Source organism: Aaosphaeria arxii (genome assembly GCF_010015735.1).
Source record: "Aaosphaeria arxii CBS 175.79 unplaced genomic scaffold BU24scaffold_1, whole genome shotgun sequence".
NCBI lineage: Eukaryota > Fungi > Ascomycota > Dothideomycetes > Pleosporales > Aaosphaeria > Aaosphaeria arxii.
This window is the reverse complement of record NW_022983474.1, coordinates 3,865,588-3,882,731: the sequence shown is the minus strand read 5'-3', so window position 1 is coordinate 3,882,731 and position 17,144 is coordinate 3,865,588. Positions and strand designations below refer to the sequence as shown.

The 17,144-nt window shown below is 51.6% G+C and overlaps 5 protein-coding genes across 5 annotated transcripts; 2 read left to right on the top strand and 3 right to left on the bottom strand.

Moving 5' to 3' along the window:
• Positions 1–3,116: 3,116 nt before the first annotated feature.
• BU24DRAFT_404728 (uncharacterized protein) lies at positions 3,117–4,040 on the bottom strand (the record flags this gene model as incomplete). Its single annotated transcript, XM_033525660.1, has 1 exon — positions 3,117–4,040. One exon carries the CDS (start codon positions 4,038–4,040, stop codon positions 3,117–3,119), a length of 924 nt encoding a protein of 307 aa, XP_033390101.1.
• A 323-nt stretch (positions 4,041–4,363) lies between these two features.
• BU24DRAFT_28163 (uncharacterized protein) lies at positions 4,364–6,054 on the bottom strand. Its single transcript, XM_033522723.1, has 2 exons — positions 5,880–6,054; positions 4,364–5,423 (listed from the first exon to the last, which is right to left on the bottom strand). Exons 1-2 carry the CDS (start codon positions 5,899–5,901, stop codon positions 4,687–4,689), a joined length of 759 nt encoding a protein of 252 aa, XP_033390100.1. The 5' UTR covers positions 5,902–6,054; the 3' UTR covers positions 4,364–4,686.
• A 1,472-nt stretch (positions 6,055–7,526) lies between these two features.
• Positions 7,527–8,314, top strand: BU24DRAFT_28039 (uncharacterized protein; the record flags this gene model as incomplete). The annotated part of the gene is made up of 1 exon (XM_033522703.1): positions 7,527–8,314. A coding segment is annotated over one exon (501 nt), but the record flags the coding sequence as incomplete, so codon positions are not given.
• A 1,324-nt stretch (positions 8,315–9,638) lies between these two features.
• BU24DRAFT_457700 (uncharacterized protein) lies at positions 9,639–13,369 on the bottom strand (the record flags this gene model as incomplete). Its single annotated transcript, XM_033531562.1, has 3 exons — positions 9,639–9,773; positions 11,268–13,145; positions 13,256–13,369. 3 exons carry the CDS (start codon positions 13,367–13,369, stop codon positions 9,639–9,641), a joined length of 2,127 nt encoding a protein of 708 aa, XP_033390098.1.
• Positions 13,370–15,236: 1,867 nt separating this feature from the next.
• On the top strand, positions 15,237–16,244 carry BU24DRAFT_404725 (uncharacterized protein; the record flags this gene model as incomplete). Its single annotated transcript, XM_033525659.1, has 1 exon — positions 15,237–16,244. The coding sequence occupies one exon, from the start codon at positions 15,237–15,239 to the stop codon at positions 16,242–16,244; it is 1,008 nt and encodes a 335-aa protein (XP_033390097.1).
• Positions 16,245–17,144: the final 900 nt, after the last annotated feature.

Here is a 17,144-nt window from a genome sequence, read left to right as displayed (position 1 = left end):
AATCATGATCATGTCGACATGATCGTAACTTGAGCTGCATTTCCATACCTCGATCAAGAGCAGTAGGCGGTAGTCAAGAGTGACCTCTCAAATTGGCATACACAATCGGCACACCCATAAGGCAGACGTGCACAAAGTCATCGCCATCTCCTAGTCTTATTTACTCTGGATGCCTCATCTTCGTGGGCTCGGGGAATAGGATGGCTACATGCCATAGAATGTCTTGTGCTATGAGCGTTGCCGTTGCTTACTGGTGTGCTTGCAACCATAGGCAATGTGAAGCAAAGTGTGCGGAGCTCGGCAGTAGTTGCGATGCCTCATACCCAGGGACATTGCATAGGCCTATAGATGTTATGCGTAGTGTGGCAGCACTGGTGAGAGACGGTGGCTGGTTATCCTCCGCGTTTGGTCACTCGTCCACTTGAGGGTATGCTGCCCTCGCTCACCTTCAGTTGAGTGATTGCCTCCCAGGTCGACCAGGTCTACTACGCCCACCAAGGTTTCAACCACAAGGTCTTTCTCTTGGTATATATAAAGCACTTAAACTTGAAGTATCTCAACAATACAAGAGCACTCAAGATAGTGCAGTGGTAATACCACTTTCCCCCCGCCGTACAGGGCGCGGTTGGGGGGTACCGGGTTCGATTCTCGATCCCGGCAATGCCCTGATTAAGGTAAGTATTAAACTCCAGTTTAAAACACGGCCGCACCCCGGTTTCACCGGTTAGATAGTTGAAAAAATTGTCAATTGACAGTTTCTCCGGGCTCCCCTTGCCAGGGAGCCTCGAGTTTTTGCTCCCGAAGAGAAATCGGTGAGGGTTTTTTTTTGCCAATTTTTTTTCCTTGTATGGGGTTCTATGGCTCAATCGGAGTGATTTGGCTTCAGTTCTGGCTCTGAGGGCATCTGGGGGTGGCTGTGGACCATCCGGCGTTCTTTTTTTGCTCATTTCGAGTCACTGGACCAAAAGAGTAGCATCACTGACATCTCTCGCAGGAATGAGAACGGAGGTTAGCTATTTTTACACTAGAAACGTCACACAGAGTTCAATACGAGTCTTGTTGTTCTTGGATTTCTTGTCCGGCCATTGATTGTCAACCTTTTCTGCGAAAGCCGCTGCCCAGCTGAAATGGTTCGCGGCGGTACGCCAATGCCTCTTGCTACCTGCGTTACACAATATGGATACTTTCTAGTGTAAAGGGTTCTCTATCTGAATCACCATCCGAGTCGACTACTATTGCAGTGGAGGGAGGCGTGGTCCATGGGTCAGCGTTGGATCCCACCAGGTAATTTGCGGGCAGTAAGGTGGAGAAATTGGCACCTCTCTTGCCATCGTTTCCTATAGTGAAATTGGGAGCAACAAACGAATAATTGGCTGCGTCGATAACTAGGAAGATTGGGTACTTATCATTGACTCCAAGAGGCGGAAGAGTGAAAAGCATCAGATCGATCGGATCTTTAGGCTTGGTTTTGCATACGACGCAGGTATTCCTGCCCTGCGGAGTAAGGAGGGCAGAAACGCGTCTGGCAAGCCTCAAGTCCGAAGTACAGCTGGAGGTTGTCGGCGCAAGCGAGTATCGACATACCGAGTCAAGCAAGCTGGAGCGGGGCTTGACTCGGGGCCAAACGCACGGCAAGATCCAAAGCCTTCACTTACGGCTTGTGTGTGGCTGCAAGTGCGGATGGAAGTGAGAAAGAGCTCCAATTCGAGATTACAGGTCCGCTGTTTGTTCATCCTGGTTGTATACGCTCAGCTCACGTCCTGTAAGACGACCGAGTCGAGGTGAAATCAGAACACTACGGACGATGACCTCACAAGGAACAAGATAAACAAGCATCACGATTATACCTCTGTAGGTGGTTATAGATACGTGAACGAAATCCTTCCTGAATCTTCATAGGCGGTGTGCGTGGAGACGAGAGCTTCATTTCGTGACCGCTACAGGCAACGGTCTCACTACCAACCAGGTCAACAAGCACCACAGTCATACACCTAAAGGACAGTTCACCGCCCGCGCTTACGACCAACAGTGATCCCCAGGCAGGGAAACCCAAAACCCAAGCCAAACCGGACCCGGAATTGGACATCTGAACCGAAACAAAGCGAGGACATGAAGAAGTTTCAAGCCCCCGAAGGGCTACACAAACCGCCTCTCCAGAGGAAGAATAAAGGAGGAGGAAGATAAGCCCGCCGTGGCATGGTCATGTCATCGCAAGCATGGCAGCCCTTACCATTTGCGCTGCATGCATAATGGTTGGTCACAGATCGGTGTACGAGACTTCTCCTGAATCATCATGTGTGGTTGTAGATGGAGACGAGAACTTCATTGCATTACCGCTACATACTTGCAAAGCCAACGCCGACGATACGAAACGAAAAAAAGGAGACATTCACATGGCTACATCTCCACCACCTCTCTCCCGTGTAGCCTCGTCGACTAGGCCGTGAATTCCTCCACAGTGGATTATGGGATTAAGCTCCATGCCTTGCACTTGGATTTTCCGCTATGTTCAAACCAGAGCTTCCTCGAGCATGGTGTCCGTGTTGTGAACCGTACCTTTATTTCTCAACGCCTCGTTTATTACCGTCAAAGTCACGGGAGATGACGACGACGACGGGAAAGGCGGAGGATGGATGTCAATATCGATTATGCGCACCGTAGACTGCCAGGCCCAATGGTGAGCCTGTTACCAATATATTCATTAAAATGTCGAGATCATCGATCCTTATTCGCATCGTTTTACCGTTTCCGGGTTTTTTTTTTCTTATCAAAGAAAGGAATTCAAGGAGCTCGAACGCGTGAGGGGGGCAATATGATGTTTGGAAGCGACTCCGCATCGTTATGAGAAGTGCTTTCGCGTCGTCAAGTCCGGATATTGCCAGGCCGTGCTTCTCGTCCTCCTCTTGGATGACCTGGTCCAGAATGCTTTCTTTGGACCTATGGCTTCGACTGATGTGATATGATGTATGAGATCTTGGGTTGAGAGAGACTTGCATAATGAGTGAGTTCGGTCGCCTTTAAGGACAGTGCATGTGTACGGATTCGGTCGTTGGGTTTCCCGTACTGGCTTGCCAGTGAAAATGTCGTCTCTCTAGTGGAAGCAATCACCTACTCCTTCAAGACAGGAGCCTTCTTCTTCGGCGTACGCTTCTTGCGTGCTTCGGCGGCTTATGCGAGACACGCATTGAACCCTCCCGAGAGTTCAGTATCAAATGCCTCGTACGCCACCACCTCGTGACGTTAACTTCAGACACGTTAAACCGCTCGGCCACTTCCTTGGTAGTCAACGGCCTTAGATTCCCCTCCGCGCGGAGCCCCTCACGTATCCTGCTGCTCCGCCGACCGTCCGCGACCCAGTTTCTGCGGTCCATCATGTAGTCGTTAACCTTGAGCTTGTATTCGCGGGTCCAGGAACCACACCTCCGGCGGCGGCTGCTGCTGCTGCTGGCCATGGCGGCGTCGGCCTTGAAGTAGACGGTGGTGACGGTGTCTGGAGAGGTCGCTGACAGCGGAGCGTGGGAAAGAGGGTATTGGACACTGGGATTTGTAGGGGCGGGAGGGAGCGGAGCTGCTGCAGGATATGCAGCAGACGCCACCAGAGGAGCATTTTGACGAACAACAGGAGCAGAAGCAGGACGAGGTCTAATGGGGGCAAAACGGGGTCTAACGGGGGCAGGACGAGGTCCAACGAAAGTAGGACGAGGTTCAACGAAAGGAGGACGAGGTTCAACGAAAGCAGGACGAGGTTCGACGAAAGCAGGAGGGCCAACCAAAGGAGGACGAGGTTCGACGAAAGCAGGAGGGCCAACCAAAGGAGTACGAGGTTCGACGAAAGCAGGAGGGCCAGCGAAAACAGGACGAGGTTCGACGAAAGCAGGAGGGCCAGCGAAAACAGGACGAGGTTCGACGAAAGCAGGAGGGCCAACGTAAGGAGGACGAGGTTCAAGGAAAGCAGGAGTAGGTATGCCCACGAAACTGTCTTTAGGCTCGAGCCTGGGCCCACAGCGAGGCATGACCTCCCAATTACGTGTGGTGACCATGTCCTAGCAACTCAACTTCACGATGAGGGAAGTCAATCGATATTTGCCCCACAGAGGATGTCAGGAAGGGCGGAGCGGAAGGAGAGGCCGAAGTGTGAAGAGTGAGCTGGCTGAGGAGATATTACCGGTATCTATATTTTGTGTGGGGTCAAGCCACCAAGCCACCAAGCGTTACACCGCAGCCCTATCGTGTTCTTTGAAGTCCAATGATGGGTCGGCCCGTACCCGCGCGAAGCAAGTTGTCTCAATGGGCTCTACCTAAGGTGGTGTAAGGTATTGCAAGCCAGCCATCCAGCAAACGGTCGAACATGACAGGCGAGTTTAGGTCCCAGGCTAGGGGCTTTTCCAAGGCCAGCGTGGGCGGGCACGCCAGGCCACGGGTATAGCCATCTGCACGGCGGCGTTAGAGCTTGTCAACTAACCAAGGAGAGGGTGGGTTGCATGGGAAGGGAAGGTAAGGGAGACGGCGCGGGTGCGTGCGTGTGATACATGCCTATGTCTGTGTCTATGTCCGTATCACGCATCCTGCAGTGCTACCTATGGTCCATGACCCAGGTGTTGCGGTCTGCGATATAGTCGATGACCTTGCGCTTGAACTCGCGGGTGAGAGAACAAACCCTCCGACTCGGGACAGCGGGCGGTGTGATCAGCTTTCGAGTGTTGCCCAAGTTGTCACTGGCGACGGGCCCGCGACGTTTCTTCCCGGGCAGGATCCTGGCCTCGACGACTGCGGCGTATCGTGCAGCGGCTGCTTTGTGGGCGGCTGTGTTGAAGCGGGGCATCCTTTCCCTGCTGCTGCTGCTGCTGGCCATGGCAGCGTCAGCAGCGAAGATGATGGAAGAGATGATGGAAGAGGTGGTGGAAGAGATAATAGAAGAGATGATGGAAGAGATGGTGGAAGAGATGATGGAAGAGACGATGGAAGAGATGATGGAAGAGATGATGGAAGAGATAAAAGAAGAGATAAAAGAAGAGATAAAAGAAGAGATGATGGAAGAGGTGGTGGAAGAGATAAAAGAAGAGGTGGTGGAAGAGATAAAAGAAGAGATGATGGAAGAGTAGGTGGAAGAGTAGGTGGAAGAGTAGATGGAAGAGTAGATGGTGGATGAGATGGCAGAGGAAGAGATGGCAGTGGAGGAGATGGTGGACAAGGTGGTGAGTAGATGGTGGAGTAGATGGTTGAAGAGATGGAAGCGGTGATGGACGAGGAGATGGTTGAAGAGATGGTGGAAGAGAGATGGTTGACGAGAGATGGTGGACGATGTGGTGGAGTAGATGGTTGAAGAGACGGAAGAGATGGTTGAGGAGATGAAGAAGAGATGGAGGAAGACGAAGAGGAGGACGATCTACCTCTTTTAAGGCTCGAGCCTAGGTCTATCGCGACTTCACATCAGGGAAATCGATTGTTGTTGTCACGAAGGGGCGGAGGAGGGGGAGGAGGGGGAGGAGGGGAAGGAGAGTCGTCGAATGGCAGTAGCAACAACACGATGACGATGACGATCACGATCACGATGACGATCACGATGCCAGCGAGCATGGCAGGGCAGTGCGCAAGGCTTCACTGTGGCAGGACCGACAAGACGTGCAGCGAAGCTCCCGCGAAGCAGAAGTGCGCGATGAAGCCGCGATGAAGCCGCGATGCTACAGCCTTGCGCGATGAAGCCGCGATGCGATACTACAGCCACGCAATGTCTAAGCAAGACAAGGAAGACGTTGCCCACGGCGAGACTCGACAAGACACGAAGCATCAGCAAAGACCGGAGCATCACGACAGACCAACCGCCTCACCCTCACCTACTCCCACTCCCTCCTCTCCTCCAACTCGCCCACGCCCGAAGCCATCTTCATCTTCATCCTCCATCGCGATGACTAGACAGGAAGATCAACCAGGCCTCACAAGCAACGTCTGATAAGTACTCCGTTGTAGACGGGCGTTGGGCGGGGGATGGGGTGGTTGTCGTCGCTGAAGCCGTTCCCCTCGTCGTCGTCTTGATCGTCTTGGTCGTCCGCCTCGAGTGCTTCTCCAGCCTTCGAGTTCGTCACATCAACAAGAGGATAAGCATCATCATCATCATCATCATCTTCACGGCCAGCAAGTCCATCATCCCATCCCCCACAAACGCTGCAACAAAGAGCCCCATCATCCCGCCCTCACGCCCTCATCCCCTCATCCCCTCGATCTGCTCCTCGCGCCGCTGATCCCTCTACCCCCGCTGCTTCGCCGTCTTCCACGCCAACGCGCGCAGCACGACGCCTTCGTTCTCAGGTCGAGTAGGTTAGAAGGACATGGCAGAGGAGAGGCACGTCGTGGTACTCGTAGTGGTTCCCATGGCCACGATGTCACGCTTCCTACCATCTCCACCCTACGGACGGTTCCTCTGTCACTGATGCGCACATAGCACATCCCACACATCTCATACATGGCAATTCATCCTCTCCATCGGTAGGGACACTCCCTCGATGGTGATCACCCACCGGCCGTGGTCGCTCCCTACGGAGGGCGAGCGTTTTCATCCACTGGCAAGCGCATTCTTGGAGGATCGTTAGATAGTTTGTAGACGCTTTTAATCCAGATTGATCTCTCTCCTCTCTCTCTCCTCTCTCTCCTCTCTCCTCTGCCTCCTCTGCCTCCTCTGTCACCTCTGTCACCTCTGCCACCTCTGCCACCTCTGCCACCTTTGCCACCTCTACCACCTCTACCACCTCTACTACCTCCTTGACCACCTTGACCACCTTGACCACCATAGAGCCCTCCTACCCCAGCAGCTCCGAGGAGGGTGAGATTAGCAATGACCAGCCTCAGATTGAACGCAAGAAGGCCGGCCCCCAGACCGAGACTGTGGTTCGCTACACTCACTCACACTCTCACTCACACTCACACTCACACTCACACTCACGCTCACACTCACGCTCACGCTCATGCTCATGCTCATGCTCATGCTCATGCTCATGCTCACAGCAGTGGATTTCACTGCGAGGAGTCAAGACTGTTCACTGTCGTGACTGCCTACACAGTGTACTGTCATAGTACAACATCACTCTCCAGGTATAGTCTTTGGGCATACAAGACACATGAAGCTACCTACCTATAGCTAGCAGGTAGACGACCCGACGCGCCGTCGTCTCTCGTCGTCTCACTAAAGAAGTGAGAACTAGTATCTGTCCACCTACAAAGAGGTAAGAGAAACAAAGCATTGTTCCAACAAAGGATGTTGTTCCCAGATGGACAGAGCAAAGAAGACATAACCACATCCCCAACCTCCTGTCACCGCAGCCATGTCTTCACCTCTCGCCCCTTCTCTCCTTCTCCCCCTTCTCTGCCACAACCATGACTTCCCCGTCTCCAAATGCCCTCTTCATCTCCATCTCCTCCGTCCATTCCCTCCGTCAAGACTACCGAACCCTCCGTCAACAAACAAACCTCTCCCCCCCGCTCGGCCGACCCTCCGCCCCATCCTCGCCCAACTCTCCTCACCCACCCCCACCCCCTCCGAAACCTTCAGGATAGCCAACGACCCTACCCCATCATCAGGCCAATGCGTCCGCATCTACGACGTCCCCGACATCCTCCGCCTCCGCGCGGCCCTACCCCATCGTGACGGGGGTTTCCAAGTCCACGGCGACGTCATGACGCCCCTGGCCTGCCCAATCCCGACTCCTGAGGACGACGGGGATGTGGACGATCCGGAAGACGTACGCGACACCCTCTCGCCCCTTCCGGTCGTGCAGGTCGACGCAGCGAGACACTTCACAATGAAGGCGAAGTATATGAGCGAAGTCACAAACTTACTACAGTGTCAACGCGCCTCCCCGAGGGCCATCCAACTCCTGGGGAGGTCGGCGTCTGGAGAGCTCGTCTTCGAGCGCCACCTCACTCGCTACGACGTCGGGCGGTACTGCTCGATCGCCATCTACAAGCGCTGGATCCTCGACATCATCGACGCGCTGGCGTGTTTGCATGGGAGGGGATCGTTCATAAGGATCTGATAGTCGACAACCTCCTCTGGTCCGTCGACGGCCAGCGCGTCGTCGTGTGCGACTTGGAGAGTCACTGGGGGCTGCGACACGCGCCGGAGGTGTCGTGGGGCCGGAGGATCGGGCTAGTATTGAGGAGTTGAGGGTGATGGTTGAGGCGATTGACGATGGGGATGGCGATTCGCCTTCAGGCACAACCCCTACCGCCCTATCCTGTCAATCCATCCAAGAGCCATCGTCAATCGACCATGGGTGGAGTTTTACGAAACCAGAATTCCCACATCGTTCCTCCTCCTCCTCCTCCTCCTCCTCCTCCTCCTCCTCCTCCTTCTACTCCTCCTCCACCACCACCACCACCACCACCTTCTTTCGGATCCAACCAACCTGTTGTCGTGGCACAATGATCGGCGTTCGTACGCTGCCCATCCTTCACGACAGACACTCCGTTTGGTATTCGATTCGAATACCGTGAAAATTCGCCGAAGCCCCCCTCCTGCTAGACCCAGATGGATTGCGTCAGAAGCACGACTCGGCCCCTCGAATCCTCCCGTGAAAAATCCAAGACTCTGAAAATATAGAGAGAGCATTGCGCGTATATGTCTCCACACTCTAGGCGCATCTTGTAAGTATCGTGAGATTTTTGGGGTTGGGGCTGGATGGCAGGTTGGGTGGGATGGTTGGATGGTTGGTTGGTTGGATGGTTGGTTGGTTGGATGGTTGGTTGGTTGGATGGTTGGTTGGTTGGATGGGATTGTTGGATGGGGGGATGGGGTGATGACAGGTTGGTTGGTAGGTTGGCTGGTTGGCTTTCGGTCGATCGGGCAAGGGTGGATAAGCTGAAATGCCCTCCCGCTCCTAAGTATTATTCCTTAAACTTTAAATAAATAAGTGAAAATAATTACATGGGGAGATAGAAAAATACCTTCTCTTTTTACTAAGCTACTTTTCAACTTGGTTTAAAGTAAAAAGGCAGCTGTTTTGTGCTGATATCGTGGTCGTACATCACCAGCTAATCTACCCCTCCCTGATCGACCGAGAGGTTGGTTGGATGGTTGGTTTGGCACATGTGATAAACTCTTCGTGCTTCCTGCTGCGTCCTGGCAAGAGCTCAAGCGATAGCAAGGAATCCATGAGCGCCAACCTCACTCCCGGTTGCTGTATTCGCCTCGCTCGATGCCATGTTGCCGTCTTGTTTGTCGCCGGCCTTCTTGGCCTTCGAAGGAACCCGCGTTTGCTACTCCGCCAGCACCTCCACCTCTTCTCCAATTCGTAATTTGCGTGGTCTCCCTCTGGCATCCTTCAGTTTGTCCGCAGCCTCTTTACCGGCTCCCAGGCGAGTCGATCTGCCTTTCGGTCGCGTTGGCTAGGCCACACCTTGCGTCGCTCGGCTCGGGTTAGCCTTCTGCGCAGCGTTCGGAGCCTTTCGGCTGGTCACACGTTTCCTTTCGACTCTTGTCTTGACCATCGTGGTTGTAGCAGGTACAAAGAGAAGGGATAGACTCAAAACGGCGGCGTCGGAAGACGCTTCCCACAACCTGTACGTCGTGAAATGTGGTGGCTTGAGCAGGGCCCATCTCCTCCTTCGTGGTATTGTTGTGCTGAGAAAGGAAATCGTTGAATTCTTCAATGCCACTGATATCCTTCGAATCGAGGGCCCTTAGAGACATCGTACTTTTGCCGGGAGGTGGAGCTGATAAAGACGGAAGAAGCGCGAACGTGGGCTTTGAGTATTGCTGGAAGCTGCAAGGCGAGCCACGCCTTTAGCCGTCAGCGCTTGGAAATGGTCCAGTAGAGGAGTTGCTACCACTTACAATGCAGGAGTTTCATGAAAGCTGTTCACATGGACTCTCGGCGTCTTCAGTTCAATATGCGCGACACGTGTAGCATTGTTTGTACAGGACCATTCAGCGAGCGCTCGTGTCGCGCTACTTGTGTGTCTGGGTTTCCTAACTGAGTAGGTTTTTGAATTTCCGTCGAAACCTTCTGCATATGAAGGACCAGCGACATTGCCAATCAACGTTCAGCCGATGGAATCCGTGTGTCCAAGTTTCCTGATCAAGTAGGTTCTTGAGTTTCCGTCGAAACCTTTTGCATATGAAGGACCAGAAACCCTGCTAATCAACGTTCAGCCGATGAAGTCCGTGGGTGAAGGAGAGTGCCTATCAACAGCCATTCCAGTCCAATTTGCCTAATCGAGTAGGTTCTTGAGTTTCCATCGAATCCTTTTGCATGTGAAGGACCAGAGACATTGCCAATGGCGTTCAGCCGATGAAGTCCGTGTACGCGTTCAGTGGGAGAGAGTGCCTATCAACGTCCGATAGCAGCCATTTCACAAGCCAAGTTCCCTAATTGAGTAGGATGTCGAGTTGCCGTTGAAACCTTTTGCATATGAAGGACCAGCGACATTGCCAATCAACATTCAGCCGTGTAGCGTTCCGTGGGGGAGGGTGCCTATCAACGTCCAATAACAGCTCTTCCACAGGCCAAGTTCCCTGATTGAGTAGGTTTTCGAGTTGCCGTTGAAACCTTTTGCATATGAAGGACCAGCGACATTGCCAATCAGCGTTCCAGCCGACGGAGTCCGTGTGTCCACATTTCCTAATCGAGTAGGTTTTCGTGTTTCCGTCGAAAGCTTTTGCATTTGAAGGACCAAAATGCCAAGGCAGACGTGGGGGCTCGGGCTCGTCCTTCAACAGTTGAGCGTCAGGTGACATGCACGTGATCAATCTCATCCCTACCCACTTGCCTAGGTAGCTAGCACCTGGTGAACCAAAAACGCCGCACGGTTGAAAGATACCTGTTTGAGGCTGGAGAAGCTTCCTTGAGGCTAGATAAATCGTTGTTTAGAAATGTGTGAATATACACATGTACAAAATTTAGGTAGTCAATATATGTTTGTACACGCATTCCACACCTACAGCCACCTAAAAATTCCCAAAATGAAGAAGGACTCACCAACGGAACAAAAAGAAAGAAACAAGTCGTATACGACATTATCAAACGCCCAGAGATGAAGGCCTTTCATGGAGTCGTGCCAGAGTATGATGGACAGGATTTACCCGAAAAGAACGCCAGATGTTTACAACACGACCGAGCATACCGAGCACACCGAGCACCGAACTTTGCATATGAGAAAACACGATATCAAAAAAAGTAAGACGGGAAGGATCATCCCATGACGGTATGCCACCCCTTCTCGATCATCACATCGATCCAATACGCATCCTCGCCCGCATCGCTCCGCCGCCATACTTCGCCCACGAGGTTGATGCACTTCCGTATCGGCTTCCCGGGAAGCCGCATGGAGTACTCCTCGAGTCGCTTCAGGGCGAAGTCTCGCGCTCGCTGCACCTTCACGTCGTTCGAGGTGACGTCGAAGAAGTCGACTGAAGAGACGTACTTGAGCTCGGAGGCGGCGGACACGAAGAGGATCGGTTGCAGACAGCAGGTGCCCGACGACGAGGGCAGCGTCTCGAGCTCGCCGAGGATGTGCAGAGCCAGCGAGTTGAGCCACAGCTTTGTGTCGAGATCTTCGTAGGGGGTCTCGAACCGCGGCGTCGGGCATTCGAAGTCGAGAGGCTCCGTCCATGTGTGTTTGTCAAGGCCTAATCGCTTGCGCAGGGTCGATGGGAATACGCGGTAGAGTTCGAGAAGACCAGCTCGTCGGTACGACTCTGCAATGACGATGAAGTCGCGCTTCGAGGTGCGGGCGTCGCCTGGGTCGGCTAGGTCGTCTGCTACGGGGTACTCGGCGGCGAGGAGGTCTTCTTCCAGTGTCGCGGCGTTGAGCAGGTTTTCTTGTCGCTGTCTTGGGTCGTTCCCCCCGAAAATGGCGAGGATACGCTCCTTCCGCACCAACCTTCCCACTTCGGCAAACAGAAATTGTATCGTCGGCGCGATGCCAGTCCAAGGGTGCGGTACGATCTTGCCCTCGCGATTGCGAGCAGCCGGTGCCGGTCTGGTCATCATCCTGCTCCGCAGACCTGACCCAGAGAACGAGAGCGAGTCCTGTGTCACATATCCCATCAGCATCTCCCAGTATATTAAAGACTCCTCGAAGAATTGCGTCTCCCGGTGCACCTCCTCTTTCTCTGAGCTTGACAGAAGTTTTGGCAGTATTAGACTCCTCGCCGTGGTAAGGAACTCTTCTCCGAGCGCACTGCTCTCGTGCCATGACGTAGTCATGCCCAGTAATATGATACTCAGGAACGTCGTCGTGCCGTTGATTTGGCCGCGTTGTACGAGGGGAAGTTCGGTTTGAAGGCATTCGCATGCTTTCCGTTGCATGTCGATACCGACATTTGTCATATTTGGGAAGATATTTGCTAAATGCGCGGCAGCCATGGATTGGATAGCATAATAAATAGACGAGGAGCCCTGGAATATACGACCGATGGTTGTTCTGTAAGGGTTGAGGACGGAATCAAAGGAGGAAAATAGTACGCAGACATCTTTGAAGTAATGCTGGACCAGCATCGATTCCATATCATCTAGCGACGCCCTCGGTGATGGGCTCGGTAGGCGGTAGTAATCGAGAAGTAAGGAGCGGGATAATCGTGGACTGGGTTGTCCGACAGAGGAGGTATCGTCTTGGGAATGCCATAACTCTTCAACATCGGATAAGTTGTCGGATATTGCACATTCGTCGGCGAAGGTGATGGTTTCCAGGCCATCGAAGGACAGGTTTCGTCCGAATTCTTCATCGACGTCGAGACTGTCATCTGCAAGCGGCTCGATCTGTAGAGGGTCCTGGAATTCGAGGGGAAAGACCTGCTCATCTGGCGTTGAGTGTGGTGTCGCTGACGCCAATTGCTCAGAACTCTCGGGAGACTGGTCTGGTTGATCGGGAGAGGCATGGACTTCCTCTATTGCCTCTGACCTTTGCTTCACTGACGGGAGCACCGCAGCAAGTGCTTCGAATCCACTGACTACATCTGGTGGTAGCAAGACTTCATTCACCGAGGTTCCCGACAAGGCGGCGTCACCACCTTGGTGTGCCACATCCCATTGGAGCGTGGGTTGCAGAACTTCATACTTGGTCGACCACTTGAGCGTCTTCTCATAGCCAGGACATCTAATCCCTCTCTTCTCACATTGCAGACATTTTCCTGGAGTCTCGTCGCACTTGAGCTGTCGTTGGCCAGGTTAGCAGAGAGTGTACCAGGGCGGGGTGGTGATGGGGGAAGCGGTGCGGATCCGAAAGAATGGAAGGGACGATGGAGGCAAGGTGTGGACCATACCCGTTTCAGCTTGCATCTCCCACAACCATTTCGTGATTTTGTCTTCTTCGTCTTCTTACTGCTGTTTGCCGGGTCTGATGTCGCATTTTTGTCTAGGGCGAATGCTGGAGGCATGTTCTGTTGGAGAGGGAGAAGGATTGAGTTAATTAGGGTTGTGGTCGGTTGTCGTATGGTTGTGGAGTGATGTCCTCTGGCGTTGACCTAAACGAGGGGCTTGGTTTGGTACGACCTATTTACCTCGTACCTACGCCTATTATTGTTATTATACCCAGCATGCAATGATGGGATTATTTGATAGAACTGGATTGGAGAGACTGGACTGGACTGGACTGGAACTGGGACTTTGGGAGTCAGTGGGACATGGGCTCGTGGGTATTTTGCGGAGGTCGGAATCATCTAGGTCCTAGGGTAAGGTCGATACTAAGGTAGATGACGCACTCCTATTGGCCGCCCACTCGACGCCAAAGGCAATCTACGAGATATCGCTGTTGGGGCGATCCCCCAAAGGTTCCAAGGTTACGACCAACGAGACTCTGTTCTTCTATCTCGCCTTGGTGTCTTCTTCTTCTTCATCTTCATCATCATCGTTCTCGCTAATGGCGTTGTAGTTTCATATTTCATAGTTATCACTTGGTGTACAAAAACGAGAATCGAGCCTGGCTTGTTACTCCTCTTTGTGGTGGGCCAGCAATGAATAACTGTACATACACAGTAAGTACATGAGTCATCACGTGACGCAACTTCCCTTCTCCCCCCCACGCATCGTCAATTCGAAATGCGGATCCGACATTTTGTGGATTTACAGAGTAACGAATCGCTGGCAGTCGAAACTCCAGGAAGACTCACGACTCACGAGTACTCGTAACAAGAGTGGCATTATTGCCTCCCTCATGCCGCCAGCGCAGGTGCCGTCCACTTTACCGCTAAACCCAAATAGAACAAAATATCCAGCCTTATCGCATCTCAACTCCCCGCCATCGGATCCGGGCGTCAGCTGTGGCCTGTGTAACGAGAAGACATCACGGATTTCATGTGAATACTCTTCTCAGGAAACAGGTATGATTAAACATCAATGAGAACACAAAATTGAAGCCAATCTATTCCGTACTGCGTACTGTCTATGTGTATTTCACCAAGGGCCATACTGCTACTGCTGGGCTACCTCCTCTATCGATCCTTCCGTCTTGGCATCAAAAGTCCGTGCTACCATTCGAACTGACGGCAGATCTCTAATTTTCGGAGGTATAGGGTAAAAGATTTAATAGATCTGATTAAAATCCCCGTTTGAAATGGATATGTTCGTTGACTGTGAATGTAGCCGCCTCTGCTAGCCGTTGGTGTTGGTATCGCATTCAAGAATGTAGGTAGTCTACGCCGTGACGCATGTTTTGTCAGTTTTGTATTATTTGTCTGGTCTGTATATTCTATTATTTGTTGTAGACTCTACACTATACAGTGTCCTTTGTCGCTCATAAGTGTGGGTAATTAATAATCCTATAATTGTAATTTCAGCTTTTGCGGCTCTCGGTAGCGCGTGCTAACCTTGTTGTTGCATCATTGTATTCTTGAGTCTTTGTGCCATAATGTTGTTGTGTTGTTGTGTTGTTGTATTATTGTGTTACTTTGTCATTGTGTTATACTTGATTCACCAGTCTTTGAAGATCAGACTACAACTCTTTGGGAAGTTGACGTCGACCTATCTCTTTGTTAGTAGGTGTATATATTGAGGAATGTATCCCTTCAGTTCAACATAAACCATCAATTCACAAACACAGCATAGCGACAAGCAACGACCAAGGCCACACCGACCACCAATAAAACTTCAACGAATTACGAAACTTACAAGCCTACGCTTTCAAACATCTACACCGTCCCATTGCTTCCATCCGTCCCCGTCGTCGAACTTGCCAGGGTTCTTTGCGTGTCTCTGACCATTTTCGCGGTTCTTTGAATAAGCAAGACACTATTGACAAGCGAGACAATGCTTAATTGCTTCCCTCCGTTGCATCGTGGTGGAAATGGCCAGGCACGATCGCCTTACTTTCCAAAGTTCATGCAACTTCCGCTAGAGCTAAGAGAGTACGTATATGGACATCATATTATGAATTGCGGTGCGGAATATGGAAAGAAATATGGAGATACTTTACTACCTCATTGGAAATACCAAAAAGTTATTACTTATCTCTCCTGCAAAGGTCCATATGTGCCCTGCAAGGATGCGTTGTTATTTGTGAGCCGCGCCATCTCAGCAGAGTATGGAGAAACATTAGCTCGTTACTGTCAAACGGCGCGAGTACAGCTAGGGTTCTTTCGCTATGGACGATTATGCGAGAGAGAGGCGAGAGGGGCTAGAGAGGCTATCGCAGATCTGATTGGAACAGGTGATCCTACTTCGATAGTCACGAGCAAGATACGCAGAGTCGAGTTGGTTCTACACGCACAAACTGAGTTCACGGAAGGGGAGACAGAGGCCGTTCTTAGCGGAGTTTTTGACCTTTTACAACATTTCAAGAACATGGAGCGAGTATACATCTGGTTCAAAGATGAAAATTCTGCGCCAGTCAGTCCAGAAGAAAAAGCGAAACTTCGAGTAGAAAAAGCGAAGCAGTTACAACGTCGCGTCCAGAAGATGGTCAATAACGTGAGACAACTGGACAAAATAAAGGATTTTTGGGTGTCGTGGCAACATGGTGGTCTCCACAGTGGTCTCCACGAAAGTTCATGGCAATGTCGAAAAGATTCTCAGAGTTGTTGGGAAAAGCTGAATAATGATGGTGGTCGGGAGGGCCCATGGTCTGCACGCACACCGTCGTCCTGGGTCTACTGGAACAAGTGGTATTGCAAGACGTGTGAAAGGTTCCGGAAAGCAAAGGATGTCCCGTTTCGCCTTGAGTGTGGACATGATGAGCTGAAGATCAGATCTATGAGAGCCGATTGCTACGACAGGCTCAAGTCCGGGCTGAGAAGGGTTGTAGGCTCACATGAGTAGGTGAATCTTGATAGACGTTCCACCTGTCCTCTGCAGTAGCAGACGACCCGCATACTCATTGCCAGTTAACATGGATAGAGCCAGCCAGGCATTGGCCATAAGTTATGACGTGCCTGAGGGTATGCCCCAGTCGAACCTTCCCTTCGCAGACTACCACGGCGTCTCCTCTTCCACGCTACAACGCGAGGGTTATCGCAGAGTTTTTCGTAGATATAAAAGCGAGTATCAAGACAAGATTGCCTCTGATCAGTGTGGTGAACTGACTACTATCGCTGGCGTTGATTTCAAAGACTCAAAAGCAATATTGTATTGACTACGAAGGAAATCCTACATATGAAAATGAATGTCCAGTCTGATCGAAGGAAATCGTAAATATGAAAAGGTCCAGTCTGATCGAAGGAAATCCTACATATGAAAATCGTCCAGTCTGATGTATCCGTCCCTCCTAGTCTGTGCTCGGTGTGCTTGATGTCCTTGGCCATCGAGCATGTAACAATTTATACCGATCACTTGTAATGAAAACCATTGATACCGATCACTTGTAATGAAACCATTGATACCGAAAACGTCATGTGATGTTGGATCACGTTGACTCGTCCTTTGGGTGTCACCCAAGTCCTCCGTTCCTGATCTTTGAGTTGAGCAAGATCCTCGATTCCTCGTAATGGAATGAAACCATTGATACCGAAAACTTCATGTAGCCTCCCAAGAAGAAAATTCGTCAATAGTGTGTCCGTCGCTTACGCACCGCGGCTCGATAGGGAATCGAGGAAGAGGCCGGATAGAGGAAGGCACGCAGCCTTAATATATCCCTAAACAAAAGAGAACTAGTAATTTTTTCATAAAGAAGCGCGCGAACAGGACAGGGATATTATCTCGCAACCCCACAAACACATTTTA

Bases quoted from the DNA above. Each gene is read 5' to 3' on its own strand.
- BU24DRAFT_28163 (XM_033522723.1), bottom strand. From the start codon at position 5,901: ATGGAGGATGAAGATGAAGATG. The intron at 5,424-5,879 runs GCTTCGGGCGTG...CCTGATGTGAAG, and splicing joins GGAGGATGAAGATGAAGATG to TCGCGATAGACCTAGGCTCG.